Source organism: Mauremys reevesii, linkage group 11, assembly GCF_016161935.1.
Source record: "Mauremys reevesii isolate NIE-2019 linkage group 11, ASM1616193v1, whole genome shotgun sequence".
NCBI classification, from domain to species: Eukaryota; Metazoa; Chordata; order Testudines; family Geoemydidae; genus Mauremys; species Mauremys reevesii.
Genome location: NC_052633.1, coordinates 13,167,245 through 13,191,925, shown reverse-complemented (window position 1 = coordinate 13,191,925; position 24,681 = coordinate 13,167,245). Strand labels below are relative to the sequence as shown.

The window sequence follows — 24,681 nt, the reverse complement described above, 5'->3', positions numbered from 1 at the left end:
TATAGATGATCAAAAAGCCGGTGTCAATTTTAACAGCATCCAAATGCATTAATGTACCTTTTCCTGTATGTGTCATGCCAAAGTGCTTTCACCAGAATGGACGAAGCCCTAGCCCATTGAAGTCAATGTCATTTTGCCATTGGTTCCCTCGAGGCCAGGGTTACATTCTATAGGATTTCAGAAGAGATCATAGAAAACCCCCTCCCACTCCCACTCTTGTAAACTAGACCTACTCCACCAAAGTACCCATTTAATAGAATATTAATGAAGCACAAAAAGGACTTTAGCTTTGAACCAACATATGGAGCAGCATGAGATTCTGACTGGATATAAAGTTGCATTTTCGTTTAAAAAGCACATGATGCAGTGACCCAGTGATTAAGAAACAGAAAAGAATGACAGCCCATCTTCCTGGATCAAGAGGAATACCTTGATCCTAACTTGCAATTTTGCTGCACGGGAGTTTGTACGTTGCTCCCTTGTCAGGACATCATAAAGCTCTCTTAGTAACAAGGAGCCTACAGCTATTAATTTGTCATTGGAAGTACATATTACCACAGCCATGTGAGGAGTTGTTGATAAGGAGAAATGAGAAATCAGAAAGCACAGCATCTTTAATCATTAAGATCCCCCCTCCTTCCTACGCTGTAAAGTGAAACAAAGTAATTGCGGGGGGGAAGCATAGCAAAGGTAATGCCGCAGGCAGGTTCCTCCTGTGGCTCTTGCCTAACTTTACAAAACGGACAGCTGCGGCATTACAACAGCTGCACCTACAAAATAGTGACGCACAATGCAAAGGGTCATTTTTTTTGGTATGGAGACAATGGAATTCTTATCAATCTGTACCCCCACGGGCACCTGCTCTTGACACCATAAACAAATCTGTCATGTCATTAAATATTTGAATGGCGTGTCAAAGTGAAAACGCCCACTTGAGTCCTTCTTACATTTGCTATAGATTAGTGTACTTTGCCGCACGTGAAATGTAAAATAGTCACTATTCCCCCCACTATGGACAGAATTTATTATTAATGACATTATTTTAATGTCATTTCAATTTGCATTTATTCAAATACCATCATGTTGAACGGTGTTAATTACATGGCATTGTCCTGGACATCACATTTACAGTGGCATCTGTTGAGCTGCTGACAGGCAAGATCTGTCACAATTAAATTTTTCTGACAACCATGTTGTTAAAGAGCTGCCAGAGTTTGCCCAAAGTTTTTAGAGACGAGCCAGTTTTCTCTTGCATGTTTTTGTACTTCCTTTAATCACTAGGGAAAGGAACAGAAAACCAGGATCTCTCTTCCTTATGAGTTCATATGCTCCCTTGCTTTTTTTAGCACTTAAAAATCATAGTTTAGGGCCAAATCCTTCATATTACTGACAGGGCCAGCTCTACTGTTTTCGCCGCCCCAAGCAGTGTGCCGCATTGCCGCCGCAGACAGCGGGGGCAGTCCATGTGCCGTTAGGGCGGCAGGCACGTTTCCGCGGTGGTGGCAATTCAGTGGCAGCTTCTGTCTTCAGTCGGAAGACAGAAGCTGTGCTGCCGCAGAGAGCTGAACATAGAAGCTGCCGCCGAATTGCCGCGGGAACGCGCGTGCCGCCCTAATGGCACAGGGACTGCCCCCGCCGTCCGCAGGGGCAATTTGGCGCACTGCTTGGGGGCAAAAACACAGGGATTGCCGCCCCTTGCAGATTGCCTCCCCAAGCACCTGCTTGGAATGCTGGTGCTTGGAGCCAACCCTGATTACTGAACAACTTCAGCTCTGGACACTCAGCACATTTTAGCATTGGCCTCTCGGTTTGCAACGTAACAGTGCTATAGAGAGAACTATGATGTCAAACTAGATTATGACAACATGTGAGGAATAAACATCTGGAACGGGTGAGCTCCTTAAATTTTTACACCACTGAGACGTGACTGAAAAAATAGCACCTTCTTACTCAACAGATGTGCTCCTTATGTGGATTCAGTGACAGCTGCTTACTTAAATAACTAAAATATGGGTGGTTTTTCTTCTGATTTTTAACTCATTTAGTTTTATAGAACCAACAGAGCAAATAAATGAGCTGCATTCTATTCTGGTTAGGGCCCCAATTCAACAAAGCACTTAAGCACATGCTTAACTTTAAGGATGTGCTTAAGTCCTATTGAAGGCATGCTGAAGTGCTTTGTTGAATAAGAATAAGTTTAAGCACTTAAAATTAAGTAACACCTGAATGTTTTGCAGAATCTAAGTTACAATCCAACTCCTGTTAACTACAGGTGGGGTTGGATTGGGCCCCAAGTTCCAATTACAGCATCCTTCATTACAGATGTGTACATCCACTGATGGAAATGGGGCTCCATAAGAGTCAATGAGGGCATATTGCAAGACTAATGGGATTTCACGAGTGTAACAACTGTTGGCATCATTTGACTTGCAAAGCCTTTGTTACTAGTGGAGAGGTGTGAGAAAGAAATAACCCAGCTTTACTTTCAGATCTCAGGATGAGTTAGATACCAGGCTAGCAGTTAGAACAACTTTTTTTTTAAACTTATAGGCAGACATGTAATGAGGGAGACAAACCCAAACCCCAGAGTGCCATTTTGACACAATCATTTTTCAGGGCACAACTGTAATTTAAAGACTAGAGATCCTCTTTTCATGTAAAAAGAACAGGAGTACTTGTGGCACATTTAGCATAAAAACATGGGAAGGGGAATGCAGGAAATATCTGAGATAGAAACAGAACTCTGTAAGCACTCTGTTTTTCCAAGTTTCCATGAGATGACAGCAGCCCTTTAAATATTAAAGTCCTGCCAATAAAAATATAGAACTAATGCTATTTTTTCCAATGCTATGATTAATTATCTCTGTAAGAAACAGAATAGTCTTTCTAATGGAGCAGCTAGATAGCAGCCAACAGGGAAATGTGTGAGCAACTTAAACTAAACCTCTTTAAATTGGGTAGAGGGTCCCAGAGTTGTTCTATATTTTTTAATTAAAGCTAAGGCAACAGATTGCATTGAACTCTGAAGATAATGTCAGTGCCTTATCATATGTCCTGAGCTCATTGCAGGTCCAAAGGAGTGCTTGATAGTTACTAGATGTAGGTAATCCTACAGCTGAATTAAATAACTCTTCTTTTACATTTTGAGCATTCCTGTAATGAAAATGCAACATACTTAAAAACTAAAAACAAAAAAGTGTTTGTAAATAAATGTTTCTTTCACTTGCTTTTTTTTCTTTTCATTTTCACCTTGTAATATGGATGCTTATATCTATGAAAGTGCATTGGCCAATGCACAGTTTGGACAGACACAACCATCTTGTTTTGAGACATGTCCTTTAAAGGAGCTGAGCAAAACTTGAAATCGCTCAGAAAATGGCAGGATTAGGCAAGATGAGAACAAACAGTGCATCACCCCGTGGTCTTGTGTCTCATTCCTGGAGGCTGCACTCCTTGTACTTGCAAAAACCCCATGAATGTTGGTGGGAGTTACACCAGGCCCTGGGACTGGGAGCAGTTAGGGTACGTCTAGACTACCCGCCATATCAGCGGGTAGCGATCGATTTCTCGGGGATCGATATATCACGTCTCATCTAGACGCGATATATCGATCCCCGAACGCACTCCCGTCGACTCCGGAACTCCACCAGCACGAATGGCGGTAGCGGAGTCGACAGGGGGAGCCACGGATGTCGATCCCGCACCATGGGGATGAGAGGTAAACCGATCTAAGATACTTTGACTTCAGCTACGCTATTCACGTAGCTGAAGTTGCATATCTTAGATCGATCCCCCCCCAGTGTAGACCAGCCCTTGGTTTATAGTAGGTTGCAGGTCTTCTTTGAGGCCCTAGTTTAGCAAAGCAACTAACCACATGCTTAAAATTAAGCACAATCTGAAGTCCATTCCTATTTAACAAAACACTTAAGCATACAAGTCTCACTGTTTAGGTATAGGCTTAATTTTTTTCTAAATAGGGATGAACTTAAGCACATGAATAAATACTTTACTGAATCAGGATCAAAGTCCTGCTCTAATGCCCCTAACTCACTGGCATCTCCACTGACATCCCGGGATGTCGGATCATGCCTTTAGAACACTACAAGCTTCTCTGTAGTTTTAAATAAAGGTTGGTGCCACTTGCACTACAGTTTGCATCTTTTTATTCAGATATATTAAGTCCCTTACATCCACCGCCTCTGATGCAAACTAGCCATCTGCAGATTGCAGAAATCAGAACAATTCTGCAAGCTGGTATAAAGCTCCAGCTGACAAGGTCTTTAAAATGTTAAAACTCCGCTTGCAAAATTTCCTTAAGAATAACCTCCCTACAAAGCTGTTTGGAAAACACAAGTGTATTTTTAAGCACTAAAGTGTAAACAACTAACTAGTACATAAATGCACTTTAAAACTCTTCTGGTCATTGAGGTAATTAAAAAGGGAGGAATGGGGAAAAGCCATGCCCAAATTATTATATCCTTCCAAATGCTTAGCTGTGCTCCTCTGACCCTTCAATGCCAAGAGTGCTTTCCCCAGTCTTGATATGCCAGGATTAATCATCATCAACATTAATTCTTTTGCTCCTTTTCTTAACAGATGTAGCAACCGAGCATTTGGACACTGGCAACGTTTCTAGCTGTGTGATGGAGGCTGAGGATGAATTAATTCATTGATCCAAGTTAGTAGGGAAATCTGAGCTAATTTGTTGCATTTTTTTTTTAAAAAAGAGATGACTTATGGCTGGAGGTACTGCTGCAGATTTACAGATTTGTCACAGAATTTAGCCATGCCAAGCAATTAGAAAACATGTATAAAAACAAGAATGGCGGGGGAATGAAGTGAGCACCATTAAAGAAATATCTTCTTTTGCAGTGCACACACAATGTTAGCAGCAGTGAATGCACAGTAGTACAGCCAAAAATGCACTGGGGGGCATGGGAGAGTGATTTCATTTCACCACCACTGTGCATACCCCCATTCCTCCCTGCCTATTCACCTATCATATTGCTTCCCAAATTTAAGAGAGAGAGAGAGAGAGAGAGAGAGCTGCTTTCCACAAAAAATCATCACGAGCAAATCACCCAAAAAACTTCCCAGAATATTTCAAGGACAATAAAATCTATCAAGGCCATCCCAGTCTCGAGGCAGCTCTGTAAGTGAACTGTTAACTGGTACATATGAGCTAGGGAGTTGATGTGGATCTGATGCCCTGGGCCTGTGAGGAGTGAGTATGTGGCATAAATTATACACATTGCCAGAAGGGAGATGGAGAGTCACATAACACCTAGCTCGTCTACAGAAGCCCACACTGCTGCTTTACAGAAGGCTACGTGCAGGCGGTATTGTAAGCTGTCAAGTGTCTGACAAAGAAAAGGAAGGAGCAGAGCAAATACGAGCAAAGTTTGTTCTCATTCAGGGTTTGTACTATACGGTCATATTCTGGAAGTTTTAAATTTTATTAAATTAATAATACATTACGCATATGTGAGGTTGAAGTTGTCGCAAAAATCAAGATCTTCAGCCAATAAGGTGCTCCAGGAGGCAGTAATTAAAGGGGTGACAATTCTGTCGAGTGAGACCATGTGTAGCGGGGCGGTCACCCCACTCCAGTCAGAAAGGGGCTAAAAGCAGCCAAAGGAGGCTGGCTGGGGAGTCAGCCACAGGTGTGGTTGCACCCAATTAGGGCACAGCTGGCCCTGATAAAAGGGCAGACTGAGGGAGTGGGAGAAGAGACTCTTGCTCCAGCTGGGAGCAGAGAGGACCAGGCTGCCAGGGAGAGCAAGCAGGGTACCTGGGGCAGAGCAGGGCTGGAGAAGGACAGGCAGAGCTGAGGAGCTCTGGCCTGGGGAGTTCCCAGGCTGAGGCCTTGCTAAAGGCCAGGGGAAGTATTGGGCTGCAGGGAGGCAGCTGGGGCTAGAACGGCAGCAGGTCCAACCCCCTTGCCAGTGATGAGTGGCCATTACAGACTGCAGTTTGCACCTGAGAGAAGGGCCTAGATGATGAGTGGCAGTAGCCACAGAGGCAAGGTGGGTATAGGGGGTTGGGGTTCCTCGGGGCAGGGAGACCCAGAGAGTGGGGCACTGCTGTGGGGCAGCACCCCAAGATAAGGGGCACTGGGGTCTGGGAGATACGCAGGGCCTGAAGTGCTACAAATGGTGGAGATTTACAGAAAGCAGGTACCAGTAGGAAGACACCGGCCAGCAGGAGGTGCCGTGCAGTTACGTCGGTGCTTTGTTATACCATATTAGCAGTTACTGGTTTGAGAGATGAATACCTAGGCCTTTGTTTTCAGTGACTAACGATTCTGGTTGCCTCATTTTTGGGGGGGGGTGCTGAACCTGACTCCCTTTAAAAAACCAGATTTTCAGAAAGGTCTGGGCACACCCCCCACTTTAAAAATCTAGTGCCTCTCAAGCTGCTTGAAGTTGGACACCTAAACTTTCGAAAATGTATGCCCTAACATTTTAGGTTGGGATTTAAGAGAATCTGAGTTAACTGCCCTCATTCCTTGGAAAACCAATGAGAGTTGGATGCCTTATTAACATTCATGCTTTTGAAACTCTTTTCATAAAACCAGCATACATGTGCACGCACACACACCATTTTTTAACGGCTTTGCCAAAAGTGATCAGGTTTTCATACCATTCTAGACTGGCATATCATGTCTGTCAATATACAAAATGCTGCAATACACGTCTGCATGTCTACATCAAAACATTTAGCAGAGCTAAATAGGTAGAATAATAAAGACTGACATCTGTGAATAGTATTGCAAAAAAAATAATAATCAAGAATGGGTCAGTTATTTGTCGGGGTCCTATTATTCAAGAGCAAACAACTGCTGGGTATGTCTGAGAATACTGGGCAAGGTCCTGTCCCCTTTGCACTACTCCGGCAGTAATGTAATTGGTCTGGGAAGCTGGCTTAAATGTGAGCCAGCAGAGGGGAATCACCCAGGGGTATAATATTGGTTTCAGTCCCCCAACACAAGACGCAAAAAAGAATCATGAGAGGGTGTATCCATAGTACCTTGTACTCCTACTATCCCTGGCACATAAAGGCTGCTAGGATCTGTAAGAGTAGCTCTGAGGCTGATATATGTTGCAATGGAGGTGTGTGCGCGGGGGGCAGAATAGCCCCAGAGTCAGTGGCAAAAAGGAGGCATAATGACCCTTTTTATTCCCAACCGTCAGTTCTGAGCCAAACCTGGGTTTCAGCCTTTTTTTTTTTTTAAATAAGCAGTTCTAGCAGTGCTAGCCTTTAGTGAGAGGTTAAATGTTGCTAACACAGAACTAGTGAGATATGTTACCTACGCACACCATCCTATGGTACATTTAGATATGTAGGTCCTAACGGTATGCATAAAACTGATGCAACTCTTAGCTTCTAAGAGATTGACAAGCTCCCCGGAGGAGTTGGTGCATATTTATGATCCAACCTGCGCCTTTCAGGTCTTTTATTCATGTGTTTACAGACATGACCAATTTTAAAATAAGAAAACGTGTTTTGTAAATCATGCTCTTGCAGCCTTGCTCAGCAAAGCGTTGTACTTCAATGGCTTCCATATGGGTTTTACTTCTGAAGAAAACATGCATGGGAGACACAGCCTTTCTGAATCAAAAACAAGACGTATTTCTTTTGAGGTTAATCATCTGGCAAATCAATGGCTTCAGAGAGCACCAAATCCCCCAAAAGCTACCTTTTATCAAATCCAATGGCTACCATCCTTGCAACGTGCAAATACATATTCCCTTCTCCTCCTCCTTCTTCTGCTTGGCACATATCAAGCTTCTTGACAACTCATTCACACGAAAATAAGCTTTCGGGTGAATTTACCTTGGAATCGCAAATGATTGTATGTAAGTTCCAAATCACTCTTTCATAGAATTGCACCCGTATTGCCCTAAGCATTGGGATGAAAGTGGTTTGTCAATAAAACGCTGAATGAAATTGCCTGTTTGGAGAGTAGGGTGTCAGACGAGAGCTGAGCAAGTGTTTTTCCTCATGAAATGGAATGATTTTTAAGTGTCAGGAGGAGACTGCATGCTCATTCCCTTTCTATTTAAAAATAAATAAATCCTAGTTTGGGTTGGTCTCTCTGGAGAGAGCAAGAGGGATATTTCTGTTGTGGGACAACTACCACTGATGTTTAGCCGGTGATGTAACTGCATCAAACTTACAAACCCAGGCCTTTCGTCCAACCTATGTTCCAGAACCTCACACCTTTTCTCTTACATATTCAAAAAACAGACCCAAAATGTCAAAGTAACTGCAAGTTAAGGTTTCTGTTTTTGCTGGCCACACTTCTGGGGAAGAAACATGAAAAAATAAAGCTTGTGGCATGTGGTTGCAACCCTCCCATGAGACATGAAATATCGTCTCCATAATTACAGCTGACAGTTTCCTTTCCAAAAAAGCGTACTCAGAACTTCCTATCTTTTCAGCATCCTTAAAACGATAAATGCTTCACATTGTTATTTATATTGCTGTACTATGTAGAGCCCCCAGCAAAGATCAAGGCCTCACTGCTAGCCACTAAACAAACAGAAAATGAGAAAGTCCCTGCCCCAAAGGCCTTACAATCTAAATAGCCTAGACATGCAAATAGTGGGAGAAATAAAGTATTATCCCTGTTTTACACATGAGAAAAGTGAAGCATACATCAGTGGGAACTGCATCCGCATTTCTGAGAGCTGACAGAGGCCTGCAAATCGGTCAGGTCTACAAAGAACAATATACAAATTATTATATATTACCGACAACTATTCAGTATTTTGTTTTATATACAGTAGTCTCCCTTTAAAAAAATCCCAGTTGCGCCAATATTTGCACATTCCTCTAGACACCACTATGGGAAACAGTGTAGCTACTAAGATATGATTATGCATTTATCTAAGGCAAAACTAGCAAGCTTTTTAAGAGCAACAAGCATCCTTTTCTGCCACTGTCGCCTGACATTTTACTATTATAACTTTTCCTCGTGCTGGTACAGAGAGACAGCGAAACCAATGGCTAAACTGACTCCCTCCATCTGCCAATAAGAAAAGTACTCTGTCAAATTAGAATGTGTGATATGCTGAGAGATGTTTCGATGGCCAGTCCTCATCCCAAATGGATGCCCTAGTGGACAGAATTCTTGAGAAACTCTTAGTGCTTGAATTCTTTGACCAGCTACCTCTCTTCAGAGGAACAGTCACACTCTGACATTAGATGCCTGAGCCCCACACAGACACTCCCTCAGTAGTTTGTCAATATGCATCTCTTTCTTCCCTAAAGGACAAGTAAAGGCAGCCCAAAATGAATCCATGGGTCAACATATATAATGTACTTTGAATTACATACTTTGGAAATCAAGACTTGTTTTGGGGGGAGGGATAGCTCAGTGGTTTGAGCATTGGCCTGCTAAACTCAGGGTTGTGAGTTCAATCCTTAAGGGGGCCGCTTAGAGATCTGGGGCAAAAATCTGTCTGAGTATTGGTCCTGCTTTGAGCAGGGGGTTGGACTAGATGACTTCCTGAGGTCCCTTCTAACCCTGATATTCTATGATTCATTTCCCCTTGAGTTGTCAGTGGAGTGGGAAAGAGACATTCAGCTCCTGACCTGGACTCTTTCCCAAATATTAAAACACAATATTTAACAAAAATTATCTTGCAGGAATACTGTACATATCAAACGTGTCATGTTCAGAATCAAGGCACTGAGGAATCAAGTTGTCAAATAGACATGTGCAGAACAAAAGGCCTGACATAAGCAAGTAGTTCATGATCAACTGGCTTGTTCAGTTTTTCCTTCTTAGCTCAGTTTATTATAGTAATCTTGAGTTTAGTCAGATCCTGCCCTGCATTATGTGCTTCATACAAGGGTATCTTACAATGGTACAACTGAAAAAAAAAAGATTGCTATTGACTTCCTTAAGACACAGTTCACCTACACTGTGTGCATAAATATACATGGGACATTAGGGATGGATCTTCTGGAGTGCAGTTTTGCAAATAAACTTTTTTCTTCTTTTTTTTTGAGTTCACAAAAGTAGTTTGGATTTGCAAATCTTTCATCTCCCCATCCCCCTGTAGTAATTTCAAAGCAAATTCTCAAAAAGCTCAATGACAGATTTTCAAGTCCTCAGCACCCAAACATGCTGAGCTAGTTTTGAAATCTGGCAGCTTATTTAGGAGCATAAATGGGAGTTGACCCCTTTTAAAAATCTGGTACTTCATGCACATCTAGAATTATTTGTTTGCATTCACCCCAGGGGCGGCTCTAGCTTTTGTGCCGCCCCAAGCATGGCAGTCAGGCTGCCTTTGGCAGCATGCCTGCAGGAGGTCCCTGGTCCCACGGATTCAGCGGCACGCCTGCGGGAGGTCTGCCAGTCCTCGGGCTTCCGCGTACCCGCTGCCAAATTGCCGCCGAATCTGCAGGACCGGGGACCCCCTGCAGGCAAGCCGCAGAAGGCAGCCTGACTGCTGCCCTCGCAGGAACCGGCAGGCCGCCCCCATGGCTTGCCACCCCAGGCACACGCTTGGAGCGCTGGTGCCTGGAGCCGCCACTGATTCACCCTCACATTTCACAGGACCAAGGGTATAGAGAGTAACAGGACATGTAACAGGTTAACAGACTCTGGGGCCCTCCTCCTAGGCATGCAGAGTCATCCTGTTATCAGGTTCTTGAACTCTGAAGTGTAGCATACTTTCTGTTGAGCCATTCTGGAACAAAGACACAGTTAGCGCCAGCCAGAGTATATCGGGGATTGGAGCGAGTGTTGCCAACTTTCTAACTGCACAAAACCGAACATCCTAGCCCAGCCCTTTCCCCAAGGTCCTGCCCCCTGCCCCACCCCTTCCCCAAGGCCCCGCCCCCACTCACTATATTCCCCCTTCCTCAGTGGCTCACTCTCCCCTATCCTCACTGACTTTCACCAGGCTGGAGCAGGGGTTTGGGGTACGGGAGGGGGTGAGGGTTCCAGCTGGGTGTGGGGGCCCTGGAGTGGGGCTAGGGATTTGAGGTTCAGGAAGAGGTTCCAGACAGGGGGGGCTCAGAGCTGGGGCAGGAGGTTGGGGTGCAGGAGGGGGTACGAGCTCTGGGGTGGGGCTGGGGATGAGGGCTTTGGGGTGCAGGAGGGGGCTCCAGGTTAGGGAGGTCTCAGGGCTGGGGTAAGGGGTTGGGGCTCCCGATCAGCAGCACAGTGGGGCTAAGGCAGGCTGCCTGCCTGTCCTGACACCACGTTGCATGCACCCCGGAAGCAGCCAGCATGTCCAGTGCTAGTAGACAGGGGGAACAGGAGGCCCCATGGGCGTCTGCTCTCACCCGCAGGCACTGCCCACCCCCAGCTCCTATTGGCTGGATCCTGGCCAATTGGAGTGCGGAGCAGTGCTTGGGGCAGGAGCAGTGCGCGGAGCCCTGTGCCCACTCCCCACCTCGGAGCCGGACCTGCTGGCAGCTTCCAGGGCGCGGCGCGGTGCCAGGACAGGTAGGGACTAGCCTGCCTTAGCCCTGCAGCACCGCTGACAGGACCATTAATGGCCCGGATCCCTTTTTTGCCAGGATCCCTTTTTGACTGGGCAAACCTGGTCACCCTAATTGGAGCGCCTCTCTGAAGGGCAGATGAACTAAGGCATAGAAAAGCAATCCTGCAGGACTCAGGTTTATGTCTTATGTATCATAAAAGCCAAAATTTCAGGAAGGGACAAAGGTAACTTTATGCTTTGTATGTAAATACTGTTTAGAACAGAGGGAATTCCACTTGCTCACAGGCCAGTTAAAGTTTGTCTAACACTAGTTTAACAGTTGTGTGGGTAGAGTGCACGCAGCTTTTCCTTTCTGACTGGTAGGCAAGATATTCATTGTAACAGTGAAAAAGAAAAAAGAAAAATGAACCATGCCTACAGTTTATTGAAATCCACTTGAACATTACATATATATACACATACCCACACACGTATCGAAATGTGTGTGCGTGAGCATGCGCTGTAGTATATACACACACAGCTCTAACTAAAGAGAGGTCTGAACCAAAAGCCCTGTTCTGAGCACCCCAAATGCTGAAAAAAAAAGCCAGCACCAGCAGCTAGCCTCTGAAGAAAGCCAATGAGTCCCGCTGTGGGAGAGGAGCTGGCCAGCGTTCAGGTCTCCCAGAGGATGAAGGAGCCAGTCGGTGTGACAGAAAGGACATGGCTGGCATAGTGGAGAGCAGCCAAACAACCCAGATGTCTCCGGCTAGAGGAGGAAACTGGCTGCTGTGAAGGAGACCAGCCAGCTGTCTCAGATGTCTCACACTGCCTCTTCCCCCTCCAAAGCCTTGTTCCTGCTAGGGGAAGGGGCCGCAGGGGAAGAAGCCTTAGGATTACATTTACCTCAAAGCATCTCCCCCATCCGGGAAAGGGAAATACTGACACACACACACACCCCGCGTGAAAGATAACTTCTCCAAAACCCCGAAGTTTATTCTTGCTGTATCCCCCGAATTCCATTTTTGCTAAGGCAGCACTGGAGCCTGCGAACCAAGAGGTAAGATAATAGGTGGTGGGATTACAAATGGAAGACATTCAGCAAGAATTAATGAGACAAATACCAACAGTCAGTGAAAGTGAGAACAACAGAAAATCTTTGGTAAAAATAGTTACTTTGGTCATACATCTTGCCCTCTGCTTCAGGCAAAACACTACATTCTCGGGACCTATTCTCCCAGCCCAGGTCATATTTTACTGCTATTGCCATAGATGCTGGTTAATATTTATAATTCTACGTCTACACACACACGAACATATAGTTTGTCCTCCCAGCCAATAGGGTGATGTGGGATCGAGAGAAAGACACATGTTCCAGGGCACTTCTTGATACAGAAAACGTGGTTTTTGCCAAGGACGTTTTTGACTGGTAGAAGGGAGACAATAGCTGTTTCCAGTTTCATGAAAAAACTAAAACTGACTTAGCTGAAAGGGGCACGGGGAAAAATGCCTCAAAATCCAGCCTATCGTTATTACATCACATTAAGCCAACCTATCAAGCGGAAATGTAATACCAAGGTTGTGTCTAGATGCCCAGAATTTATTTCCTTGTTTTAACTTATTTATATCTAACAAAGATTTTTCACCCTTTAGCTTCAGCCTCAGGTCCTGCTACACATCATTGCACTGTGGTAGTTACTCTGGATAGGAAAAATACGGGGCAGATACTTGCCAAGGTATGCAGTTGAGCTGCCTTGTGCCTGATTTAATACTGCAAAGGTGTCTTGTTCCAGCATTTCTTCAGGGGTACTCACCTCTCCCACTACATGGCATAACCTCCCTGCTCTTTACCCTGCCATTCTAGATCTTGCTGCATCAACGGGCAAGCGTGACCAGTGTAATTGGAGCTCTAAATATGGCTCAGAGATGCAGGATTAATGCAAGATACTGCATGGTAGCAGTTTGCACTGCCTGCAGTATGCAGACAAGAACAGCAAATGGCAACAACCTTGAACTTACATTATGCTGTAGTATATCTAGGAAGATGTCACTGTCATTTAACACACAGACTCTGGGATGATTTTTTTTTCATTGGACAACAAGAGCGATAACAATCAACTTCCATTGTATTTTCAATATGGTTTGGGTGCCTGATTCACCTCCATCCCCCAGCCTAAACAAACTGCATTTGCCTGCTTACCAGAGAACAGGTCTACCTCAAATGCCTGAGGTATCCTTCCTGTGAATAACACCTCTACACCAGCCACTTGTGGATCTGCAAGTGGATAATCCTGTGTCAACAAACATTTGTGTAAACAGGCCAATATTTACACAAGGGCTGAGCCCCCACAGATCTCACTGACTTTAATGGAAGCTGTGGATCCTCAGCAACTCTAAAAAGCAGGTAACTTACATAGGTATGTACCTGGCCATCTTGACTGAGGGCATTCTTTGGCTTCAGTCACACTGAAAATAATGGGAGACGGCAGATATATTGAATAATAGCAATTCAGGCAGGTCTCAGGTCCCTGGCTCTGCTGCTGGGCTTGCTCTCTGAACTAGGGCAAGCCACGTAATCACTCTGGTGTATTGCAGGAAGGGAAGAAAGTGGGCCAGAAAACCAACTAGGGAGCAAAAACAGACCAGATACAGATTTAAAGGCCTAACTTTAGGCAGTCACATTTGAAAATATTGGCTTATACACACAGGTTTTAGGTTTCAGGCACCTACATTAATTTCCTCCTCTCCACACTATTAAACATACCACAGATCTAGTGGCCCAGAAACATTCAATTTCAGTAGGAGCTGAGGGCCTAACTCTTTCAGACTCCTTTGAAAATCTCAGACTAGGTGACTTGCCTGTGTTCTAAAAGGCTGCTAATGAGAAACCCAGAAACACAACCTGAGACCAACTTCCAGTGTCCTATTTAGCAACATTCCTTGACAATTGCCTCGTGTTGAGTCTTCTGTTATTTAAGCATTTAATTTACCAAAGCTCCCAGTAGATGAAATGACTGGGAAAAAAAATTCCATTATCTCAATAAAAAAAAAAAGGGAAGGATTTCCACCCAACTGAAGCCTGTTGTAGGCCCAAAGCTCAACAGTACGAATGAATGAAGTCATAGTGTGGTTTGAAAAACACTCTATGGACATATCTCACATGATAATGGCATCTGTTACTCTGTCTGAACATACATGGATATTGATCCTAGACAGCCACCTTAGAACAAAGTCTGATGCTCACATGAGAACTGTTCCACTGAGACTAGATTAACTAGTCAAACTATACTCTTGACTGTGAACTGGGCAGCAGTACCTCTGAGTTTACAGCCCCGCATAGTAAGTCAAGCTTTGTATTCATTTATACCAAATACAGAAGCACAGAAAGGACATTGGACAAGTCAGGAGAATTAGAATCTGATCCCAGCTCTGCCACTGACCAACTGCATGACCTTGGGCAAGTCACTTCCCCTCTCTGTGCCTCTTCCTATGTGTTTGTACAATACCTAGCACAGGGGTTGGCAACCTTTCAGAAGCAGTGTGCCGAATCTTCATTTATTCACTCTAATTTAAGGTTTCGCGTGCCAGTAATACATGTTAACATTTTTAGAAGGTCTCTTTCTATAAGTCTATAATATATAACTAAACTATGGTTGTATGTAAAGTAAACAAGGCTTTTAAAATGTTTAAGAAGCTTCATTTAAAATTAAATTAAAATGCAGAGCCCCCCGGACCGGTGGCCAGGACCCGGGCAGTGTGAGTGCCACTGAAAGTCAGCTTGCGTGCTGCCTTCAGCACACGTGCCATAGGTTGCCTACCCCTGACCTAGCACAATGGTGCCCCAACTTTTGTCAGGGCCTTTGACGTAATACATATAACAGTAATACTGATGCAAGTGTATTTTTCTCTCTCTCTTATTATATATGGATACTTACCGATGCATAATTTTTCAGAGTGAAGTTCTCAGTTTCTCACTTTCCCAGACCCCAAACTGACCCCTAGAAGATATGGGAAGGTATGTGGTTCTTAAAAGATTTTTAAAAAATGCTACTGCAGGGATCTCAGAATGCTTAAGCTTTATCTACCACAACAGTTTTTAAACACACACATATTTTAGATCTCATGTCACATTGGTGGCATGCAGTGCAACCATCAGGGAAGGTTTTATTAGATGAAAATACGTCTTTGTAAAAGATTTTCTTCCAATTACTCTGCTGCCATTATTCTGGCCATGTGCTCATGCAGTTTTCAAATTAATATGCTTCATTTTCTGAGTGGGTGATCAGAGCGGTGGAATTATACAGGGAACTCAATTACCAAAGAAAATGATCCCTCAAGCATTTGAGAAATCGGAACTATTTCTAATTGTGAATAGTGGATTATTATCAGTATTATGAAAGATACTCAAACAAGTGCTCGGACATACTGCACTAGAACAGCCTTATTATGCTGTGTATCATACAAAATATCCACTAATGTTTCCTAGGACAAATGTTATCAGATACAAGACATTTTGTTCTTCAACAGAAAGATGAAACTAGCAATCAGTTTTTGTTGGCTTTGCATGTATTTGTGGCCATTATCCAAGATGAATAAATAGCTAAAACGTCAGACCTTTACACTTAAAGGGGACTCCGAAATCCATAGCTCCAACTTTGCTCAAAGGGACAAGGCAATGTATACGGACCAAAACACTACTTCAGAACGCCTGCCATACCTTTGACCATTAGATACACCATTATTGAATCACTACATAGCAGGGCTCCTCTAACTATTAGTCAATCTCTAGATCAATCCGCTTGAAAGCCATCTCCAGGACTCTGATTCATAGACTATAAGCCCAGAAGGGACTCCTGTGATCTAGTCTGACTCCTGTCTAACACAGGCCATAGAACCTCCCCAAAATAATTCCTAGGGCAGATCTTTTAGAGGGGGAAAAAATCCAATCTTGATTTTAAAATTGTCATGATGGAGAATCCACCACAATCTTGATAAGTTGTTCCAACGGTTAATTACTCTGATTATTTAAAATTTACACCTTATTTCCACTCTGAATTTGTCTAGCTTCAACTTCCAGCCATTAGATCACGTTATACCTTTCTCTGCTAGACTGACGAGCCCACTGTTAAGTATTTATTCCCCAGGTAGGTACTTTAGACCAGTGGTGGGCAGCCTGCAGCCTGTCAGGGTAATCTGCTGGCGGGCTGCCAGACAGTTTGTTTATATTTGCACAACCTCCTGCAGCTCCCCTCTTTTTAAAATCCTATCTGGTTCCTCCTTTCCTTGCCAATATCGTAACCCTTTTTCACAGTATGAGCCCTACTATGCCCACTGGATAATCCCTATCACAATTATTTCAGCACTGCCTATTGTTTGTCATGCTCCAGTGGCACACAGGAATTTTAAGTCCTCAGCTAAGGGCTTGAACTCAAGATAGCCTCCTCTTGCTTAGCAGAGGGAAAATCAGTTTAATGGAATGTAACACCTCCATCCAGCTTGCACAGGAGTTGGATCAGAGACTAACAGACAAGAGTCTGTAAATGGGAGGAATGAAAGTGTTTCTTTAAAGGTATCTATACACTGAGGTATCAGATAAAATTTTCAAAAGCCCTTCAGAAGTTTAAGACCCATTTTCAAAATATGGGACTTAAGCTCTTAGCTCACCGAAGCACTTTTGAAAAGTCTACCCCTGGAAACAACATGCCCTAATAACTTGAAGGTTTGACTCAGTGAACACTAGCTATGTGGGCATAAACTGTACATGCACAATACTTGAACTGTTTAACTTGCCTGAAGATTTTCACATCAACTATGGCAGGTGCAGAACCACACGGTGCACTTTTATGCAAAGCCCTTAAAATGCAAACGAGGTTGGACAGAAAACTACCCCTGCTGCCAGTCCTTCCACACATTTATTCCTTCAAATGATGACATGGTGTTTGGGAGACTTGGTAGAATCATAGAATATCAGGGTTGGAAGGGACCTCAAGAGGTCATCTAGTCCCACCCCCTGCTCAAATCCCCAGACAGATTTTTGCCCCAGATCCCTAAACGGCCCCCTCAAGAACTGAACTCACAACCCTGGGTTTAGCAGGCCAATGCTCAAACCACTGAGCTATTCCTCCCCAAATGTAGCATCTGCATAGTTAATGGAACTGCTTCTCCATTACAAACCCAGTTTTGGCCTATCTTTTAAATCCTCCATAAAGTTACTCTATCAAACTCCAGTATTATGGGGATGGTTTGTAGTCCACAGGATTTTGTTTGTTTGTATTCAGTTTGATTCAGCTTGGACAGCTATTTCAGATATATAGGATTAAGGCGGGTAATGGTGTTACTCATGTATTTGGAGGTTATTGTAGTCCTTATTTGCCATCTCGTATGGCAAAGAACGGCTTGGCCTTGGGACTTCTCACCAAGATCTTTCATCTACACTAAGTTTGATTTTATGCACAGGGCCAATTATGAGATAGAGAAAGGCCTATCTGTGAAGCTATTCAGTGGAAAACCAGGACAGTTAGAATGCCCAGCTAGGGGACAAGTAGGCTTTTATAGGTTGCTAAGTGGCAGGTGGGTACCAACAATTTCATTTAACAAAAGCTGTGTCACAGGATTTACCTGATATGACCTGGGGAGAGGGGAGGGTTTGATGCCGCCTCAGTTTTCCTTCCTTCCCCAGTGAATCTGATTTCGCACCACAGGTGCTTTCTTAATACCTCTCTCTGTTGGGGAGCTTGGTATATTTCTACAAAGTTCAAAAGGAAACAAATCTTCCAGTCAGTCTTCCTAGCTGGCACTCACCCTTAGTATGGGGTTCTTAGTTGTGCCATTGCTGAGGCTTTCCTCATTGCAAGCTTGTTCCATTTCCCTAGCAGCTCCTGCTCCCTGTAGACTTACACTGCCTGGCTGCTAAAGAGTCACTCAGTTGAAGCCTTCTCTTTGGCCCTGGCCTGGATGTTTTCCCCAGCAAACCATATTTTCAGTCACATACTTCTGTCACACAATCCCTGGCCTCACTCCCTTCACCTGGGGAGGCGGGCTACACCTGACACAGGTGACACTGAATCTCAATCGCCTTAAAGGACCAACTCACTCTGACAGAAATATTAATTCTCCAGCCCTTTCATTTGCATACAAAAGTGAACTAAGGCAAGATGTGGCTTTATTATGCTGATTTTGCCTTAAAATAATTAGGAAGAGTCAGAGTCCTCCCTTGCATTCCAACCAGATGTGCTCTCACTTAAATTCATCACTCAACAATGGACGAACCCAGCAGCTATAATACTGGTTAAAGTCACAGTAATGAAGTGGGGAATGACTGGCTTTTGTATGCTATATTCTAAGCAGAAATGTGTGAAATCAGTCTTGATCAGTGAACTAAGTATGACCATAAAAAAGGAGATGATACAATCATTGAACAAGTAAGAGCAAGGCATGCTTCTTGGATTTGCAGAGAGCCTGAAACAATGGCTCGCAAACTCAACCCCAAAAGATGGAATTTGAAATGATAACATTGTTGTCTATTTCACACCTGATGATTTTATCAGAAAAGTCCAGCTAAGGTATTTATCCCACAATGCCAAGGGAAGGAAGGATGGTTCAGTGGTTAAAGCATTATCCTGGGTCTCAGAACACTTGTATTTAATACCCTGCTTCACCACAGACTGTCATCGTGATCTTGGGCACGTCACTTAGGGTATGTGTGCACTGCCTTATAGTTTGGACCAAAGGAGTGTGAATAACATGCACCAAAGTGTTGCACTGTAACTCCCCTGCATGGATGCTGCAGGCACACTAAAGGTCCAGAGTTCAACAGTGAACTGGGGTAAGCGTGCTTAACGCACTTTTGAACCCGGATCTCAGCTCTGAATTTAAGGCCCTGATCCTGCAAGCACTTATATGAGTAGCCCCATCCACATTCGGGATTAGGTGCTGAATTGAGATGCTGAAACTGAAAGTCAACTCCGTCATGCAAAAGAGACCAGGTAACCTTGCAGCTGCATTTAGGTCCATCTTGCCGCAGAGTACATGGTTTGGGGTCAAATGCATTGGTAACTCGTGTGACAGACTGACAATTTCCTGGACAAATCTTATGGAATTAAGATAAACGCTACTGAATCAAGTTAAACCTTATTGAATTAGGTTTAATACCTTTGGGGTATATTGTATTAAAAATGCAATTGTGTATGTGTTATTGTGGAATTGTATGCAGGGGCAGCTCTAGCTTTTTTTCCGTGCCAACCACAGCAGTCAGGCAGCCTTCGGCGGCTTGCCTGCGGGAGGTCCCCGGTTCTGTGGATTCTGTGTACCTGCCGCCGAACTGCCGCCGAATCCGCAGGACCAGCGGACCTCCCACAGGCAAGCTGCCAAAGGCTGCCTGACTGCTGCCCTTGCAGGGACCGGCAGGGCGTCCCTCATGGCTTGCCACCCCAGGCACATTCTTGGAGCCTTGGTGCCTGGAGACGCCACTGATTGTCTGGAACTCCTCTAGGAGGAGGGGGATGCTCATCAGCTTCCTCTATTATCAGCTCCCAGAAGCTCCCCTTCCCCAACAGAGGTGCACATATATTAGTTCAAACCGGATTCTCCAAGGACCAAGAAAATATTTTTGGATAAATTGCCTGGTTTTAAACAGGCTGAGGGCTTTCTTCCTGATCCAGCAAACAGAAGGGACCCTGGATCCACGAGGAGCCACAGACCTCAGGGAAGGACTGGAAGGAGTCGGCCTACTAAGGCTCCATAGGACCATGTGCTTGCTCTGAGCTGAAGCTACGATGAACTTGTAATCAAAGGAAACCCGTTGAGTGGGGTTTTAAAGCCAGAATCCATGCTAGGATTGGGGTGATCTCTGGTAAGCTTATTAGCATGCAAGTAGGTTCTTTTGTTGTCTTTAATATATGTTTTTTGGTAGTATTTTGACCTTAAGAAAAAAATAGGCTTTCATAGAAAGAGCTGTATGGTAACGTAACGAATAAACTGTTAACAGTCTGAGGAGAAAGGCAAAGCAGGTCTGCTTAGGCAGTCTGACTTTGCTGGTGAATTCAACTGTAGGCAGGGAATGCTTCAGCCTGGCAATACGCCCGGTCAGAAAGGAGAGAGACGCAGGTCTCCAGCCAGAGAGCTGGAAGCCTGAGAGCAGGTGCTCTTGCTGGACCACTGAGGGGAAATACAGGTGCAGCTGCCCTGAGCTACGACAACTTGGTCTGAAGCTGGTCCATATAAAGAAATTACCATTGCCTAAAACGGAAAAGCCTCCATTTCAGTGTGTGACCAAACTCTACCCTGCAGTGGATTAAAGTACCTCTTTGGGAGTACAAGGAATTTCGGGTGTCTAGACTTTCCTTTCCCAAAGGATAAAATGGGGGACAACTTGGGAATAAAACAATTGGGGATGAAAAAGTCTTTTAAAAGGTGGTAACTTGCTTCATGACAGTCGCAATACTCTAGAAATGACTTAGGACTTCGCACCAGGACTCATAGCTCTTTCGCCTCTACATTTAATTTATATATATATATATATATAAATGCATTCTTCGTTAGCTAGAGCTTCAGGGAAACGAAGAGGAACTTACAAGCAATAACGCACCAGCTGCTTCTCCGTTGCTAAGTTTATCCGAGTTTAACAACAAACATTTTGATATAATTTATGCCCTCTCTATATTAAATCTCTTTCAATAGCTGCTTGCAAGAGCCTGTAATACACACCATGTTTCCGCTGCTGCTGTTCAGTGGCAGAGTAGGTTAAAGTGAGGTGGGCTTAGTGATTAACAAGGTTAAAAAGAAAAGAAAAACGGAAACCGTTCTTTTCCACATTGCTGCCGACAGCCAAACAAATGATTCTGGTAATAACAGTCCCATGCCAGGGCAGCCCTGATCATGGCTGCTCCACTGTGGCACAGGTGTGAGCCATGTTTAAGAGCGTTCTTCCTCGTTCTGCAAGACTGCAGCCCATGTGCATTGTGGAAGAGAATAAAGATGCACCCAGTGAGCTGTGATAATTCAGGGCAACTGCACCTAGATTCCCCCACCGTGGTCCAGAGAGCTCCTCAGCCATCACCTCTCCTGGGCAGAGACCCATGTCTCTCTCCCTTCCGACCAAGGTTTTCCAGGCTGCACAGTTCTCTGCCTACACTGTGCAAGTCAGGCCTGTTTTGGTTTCTCCTCAGAGGCTACAAACAGCATAATTATCCACAGACATAAGTTACCACACAGCCCTTTCTAAGCAAGCACACTTATTCTTAAGGTGAGAGCATCACAGAGAAAGCATCACAAAACCACTAACAGAACCTATGCACATGCTAACAAGCTTACAGGAGATCACCCCCACTCCAACACGGGCTCTGGGGCCAGGGGTGGGGTGTTCCAGTGTTTACAAGTCCATACAGCTGTTAGCTCAGAACAAGCACACAGATGCATAGGCGAGCCTTTCCTTTATACAGCTGGAGTCTGACATTCAGAGACTGTGATTAGGTAATCAGTCAGACAACATTTTTCTCTTCAGGGTATAGCTTCAAAAGGTTGGCTCTGGAGGTGGGAATTTGCATTTACCTCCCCCCCAGGTATGCCCGAGCAAACCCACTGAACTTTGTTTCTTCCAAAACATCTTTTTTGTCTGGCACATTGCTTACGACAGGCCTTTGAAGCTCATAACACTTCCCAGGGGTTACACTGGCCACATCTCCCCACTAGAGAAGTCGCATACAATCCCACAATCACAATCTTTGCATTTATAATACAATGAACTCCACAGCTATTTAAACTTAATTCAATACGTTTTCCCAAAGATATTGCAGAAAGTTGCCATATCTGTCTCGCAAGCATCTCAGTCTGGCCTGTGCTGGGGCATTAGGATAGAGCATTTGTCTTTTCCTCCTAGCCTTAAAACACACCCACTGTGGTCAGAGCTGTCCAAACAGAGAAAACCTGTGATAGGAAATGGTGACCCTTTGACCAAAGCCCCAGTTCAGCAAAGCATTTAAGCAAGTGCTTAATTGTCATTAAAGTCAATAAGACTTAAGCATTTGCTTAACTGCTAAAATGGAGTCTGAGAGGTTACGCAGGGACTGCTAAGTAGTAGCCCATCTTAATAGGTTTTTAGGCAGATATTGGTAAAAGGATCTACTAGCAGCTAAAAACGTGTTAAACTGCCACACATCAGCAGTTGTAGGCACTGTCACTGCTTCCCCAGCCATGTTATTATGGCTTATACCAAATATTTGATCTCACTCGGACACTTAGTTCCAACTGCTGGTTTAAAATTACAGAATTAGAAACTGGAACTAGGGTCCTTTACACAGTGCTCTTGTGCCCAAGGCAAAAAAAGTAATTGTCAGAAGTGGTAGCTTATAGAGTAAGTCATTTTACTTTCCAGCCTTTACAGTTCATTTAAAGCATTGCAGGACTTGGTATTCCTCGTGCAAAAATGTATTTTCAGCTTATGTGTAGATTTATTTTGGCCAATCTCTGTACAGTTCTGTTAGAATGAACATAAACTCTATCAGTGTTACAGAGGTTCCCACCACATACGAGGCCTTTTCTTAATCTTAGGGTTACACCTTGGAAGTATGGACAACACACTATGCCTGGCCAAACTACTACCTCTTCAAAAGAGAGACACACTAAAGGATCCATCCTTGTATTGTTAGAGAACCAACCAAGCTAGTTCATCCCAAAGCTCTTGGTCCTGGAAAAGGTATGGACATGGTAGGAGAAAATCATTCATCCAAAGACCAACTACTGACACACTTGTGAATGGCTACAATAAACTGCGGTTTGAAATCCTATATATTCCCAACATAAGTTTTGCCTCCAAAGCTCACAGTGGTTCTCTGATGAAGCAAGCGAAGTGAAGGCGAGAAGAGAGCAGAAAATCATCAACAGTTCAAGGCCCACCAAGCAGATTACATTGAAGCTGTAAAGGAAGCTAGAAAAACCTTCAACTCAGGTACAACTGCATCCGTCAATTTTTAATCAGCAGAACTACATTGGCTACTCAACCCCGAATGCTGATATACACACAGACAAATCAAAGGCTGTCCTGCAAGGAAGAGCTCTCATTCTACTTTGCAGGCCAATCAATGGAAAAAAGCCCCCAAAACAAGAAAATGAGCATGGGCCTCATTGAGAGAGAGGAGCCACCACCAAAAGAATACAGGACACTCACCCTCCCATCTCTCTTGCAAAAATTTCTGCTGGTCACCAAAACATAAAGCCTGAAGAACATTTCATTGACCACCTCAGAAACTGCCCCCCTATGCTCATCATGACTGGTGAAGTCTGCTGACTATGATAACCAAGATCATCGATATGCTTTCAATGAAGAAGGCAATTTCTATAAGGCATACTTAAGAATACAAAGATCAACCAAACCTCAGTTTTCAAGGCACCATGAAATAATACAGAGAGTTGGGAGGAACTTCTCATTCCCCATGAATAAGTATAGTCATATCTACTAAAAGTAATAACATTATTCACAAGGCTACTCATCCTAAGTAGAGTCTATTCAGCTCTTTTTATGTTTCAACTGGAAGCAGTTCAGTGGAACATGGAGATTTCAGCTGTTCTAAGACAAGGTAGCTAAGAGTCTGTTCATTAAAACAACTGCACTCTCTTTGATGCCATCAGACTTTTAGGTACCTAACCTAGTTCTGCTGAAAAAAAAAATCCTTTGATAAAATGAGACATGGGATCTGGTTCCAAACTCATGGTTAAAAGCAACCAATTTCGGAACGGATATAACCCTTGTGCTACAGGGTTAAGCCCAACGAATTATTAGAGCTAAGGATGAGACCTATTTGAAGGGCAGAGTAACTACTTCCGCAGGGTTCTTACACTTTCCTCTGAAGCATCTGGTGCTGTCTCCAACAGTGGTTGGAGACAGAATATTGTACTAAATGTCCAATTCAGCTTGGCCTATAGTTCTGAGTTAGAAGAAAAAAAAATATCTACATAGACAATTGTTAGTCCTTTGGCTCCAAGAGATCCTTTCTGACCAATATTAATAGCACACATTTATTTCTTGAATCACTGGCTGGATTTTATGATCCGGTGGGTAGTCAGACAACAGTATTTTCCATATATAATAATAATTTCTTTATTCTAACTAACGTACATCTTAATGATATTTCATACATACGCTTATGCATATTCTCAATTATGATATTTAACGGACTTCAAATTTTTGAAATAAGTAGAGATTTCCGGAACATATGTATGGAGAACCACATAAATCAAGTTG

General features: G+C 43.8%; 1 protein-coding gene across 8 annotated transcripts in view; it reads right to left on the bottom strand.

Annotated features, from left to right (window-relative positions):
• Positions 1 to 24,681, bottom strand: part of ERBB4 (erb-b2 receptor tyrosine kinase 4) — a 1,095,893-nt gene that overhangs the window by 745,075 nt on the left and 326,137 nt on the right. Inside the window, exons 1-2 of one of the 8 annotated variants that reach the window (XM_039494128.1) lie at positions 15,380 to 15,391; positions 13,858 to 13,910 (exon numbers count right to left, since the gene is read on the bottom strand). The exons of the other annotated variants lie outside the window; for them this stretch is intronic. Coding sequence (XP_039350062.1) covers positions 13,858 to 13,910; positions 15,380 to 15,387 — 61 coding nt within the window. The 5' untranslated portion in view covers positions 15,388 to 15,391. Of the gene's footprint in view, positions 1 to 13,857; positions 13,911 to 15,379; positions 15,392 to 24,681 lie in introns of those variants that run through there. 8 annotated transcript variants of the gene reach the window in all.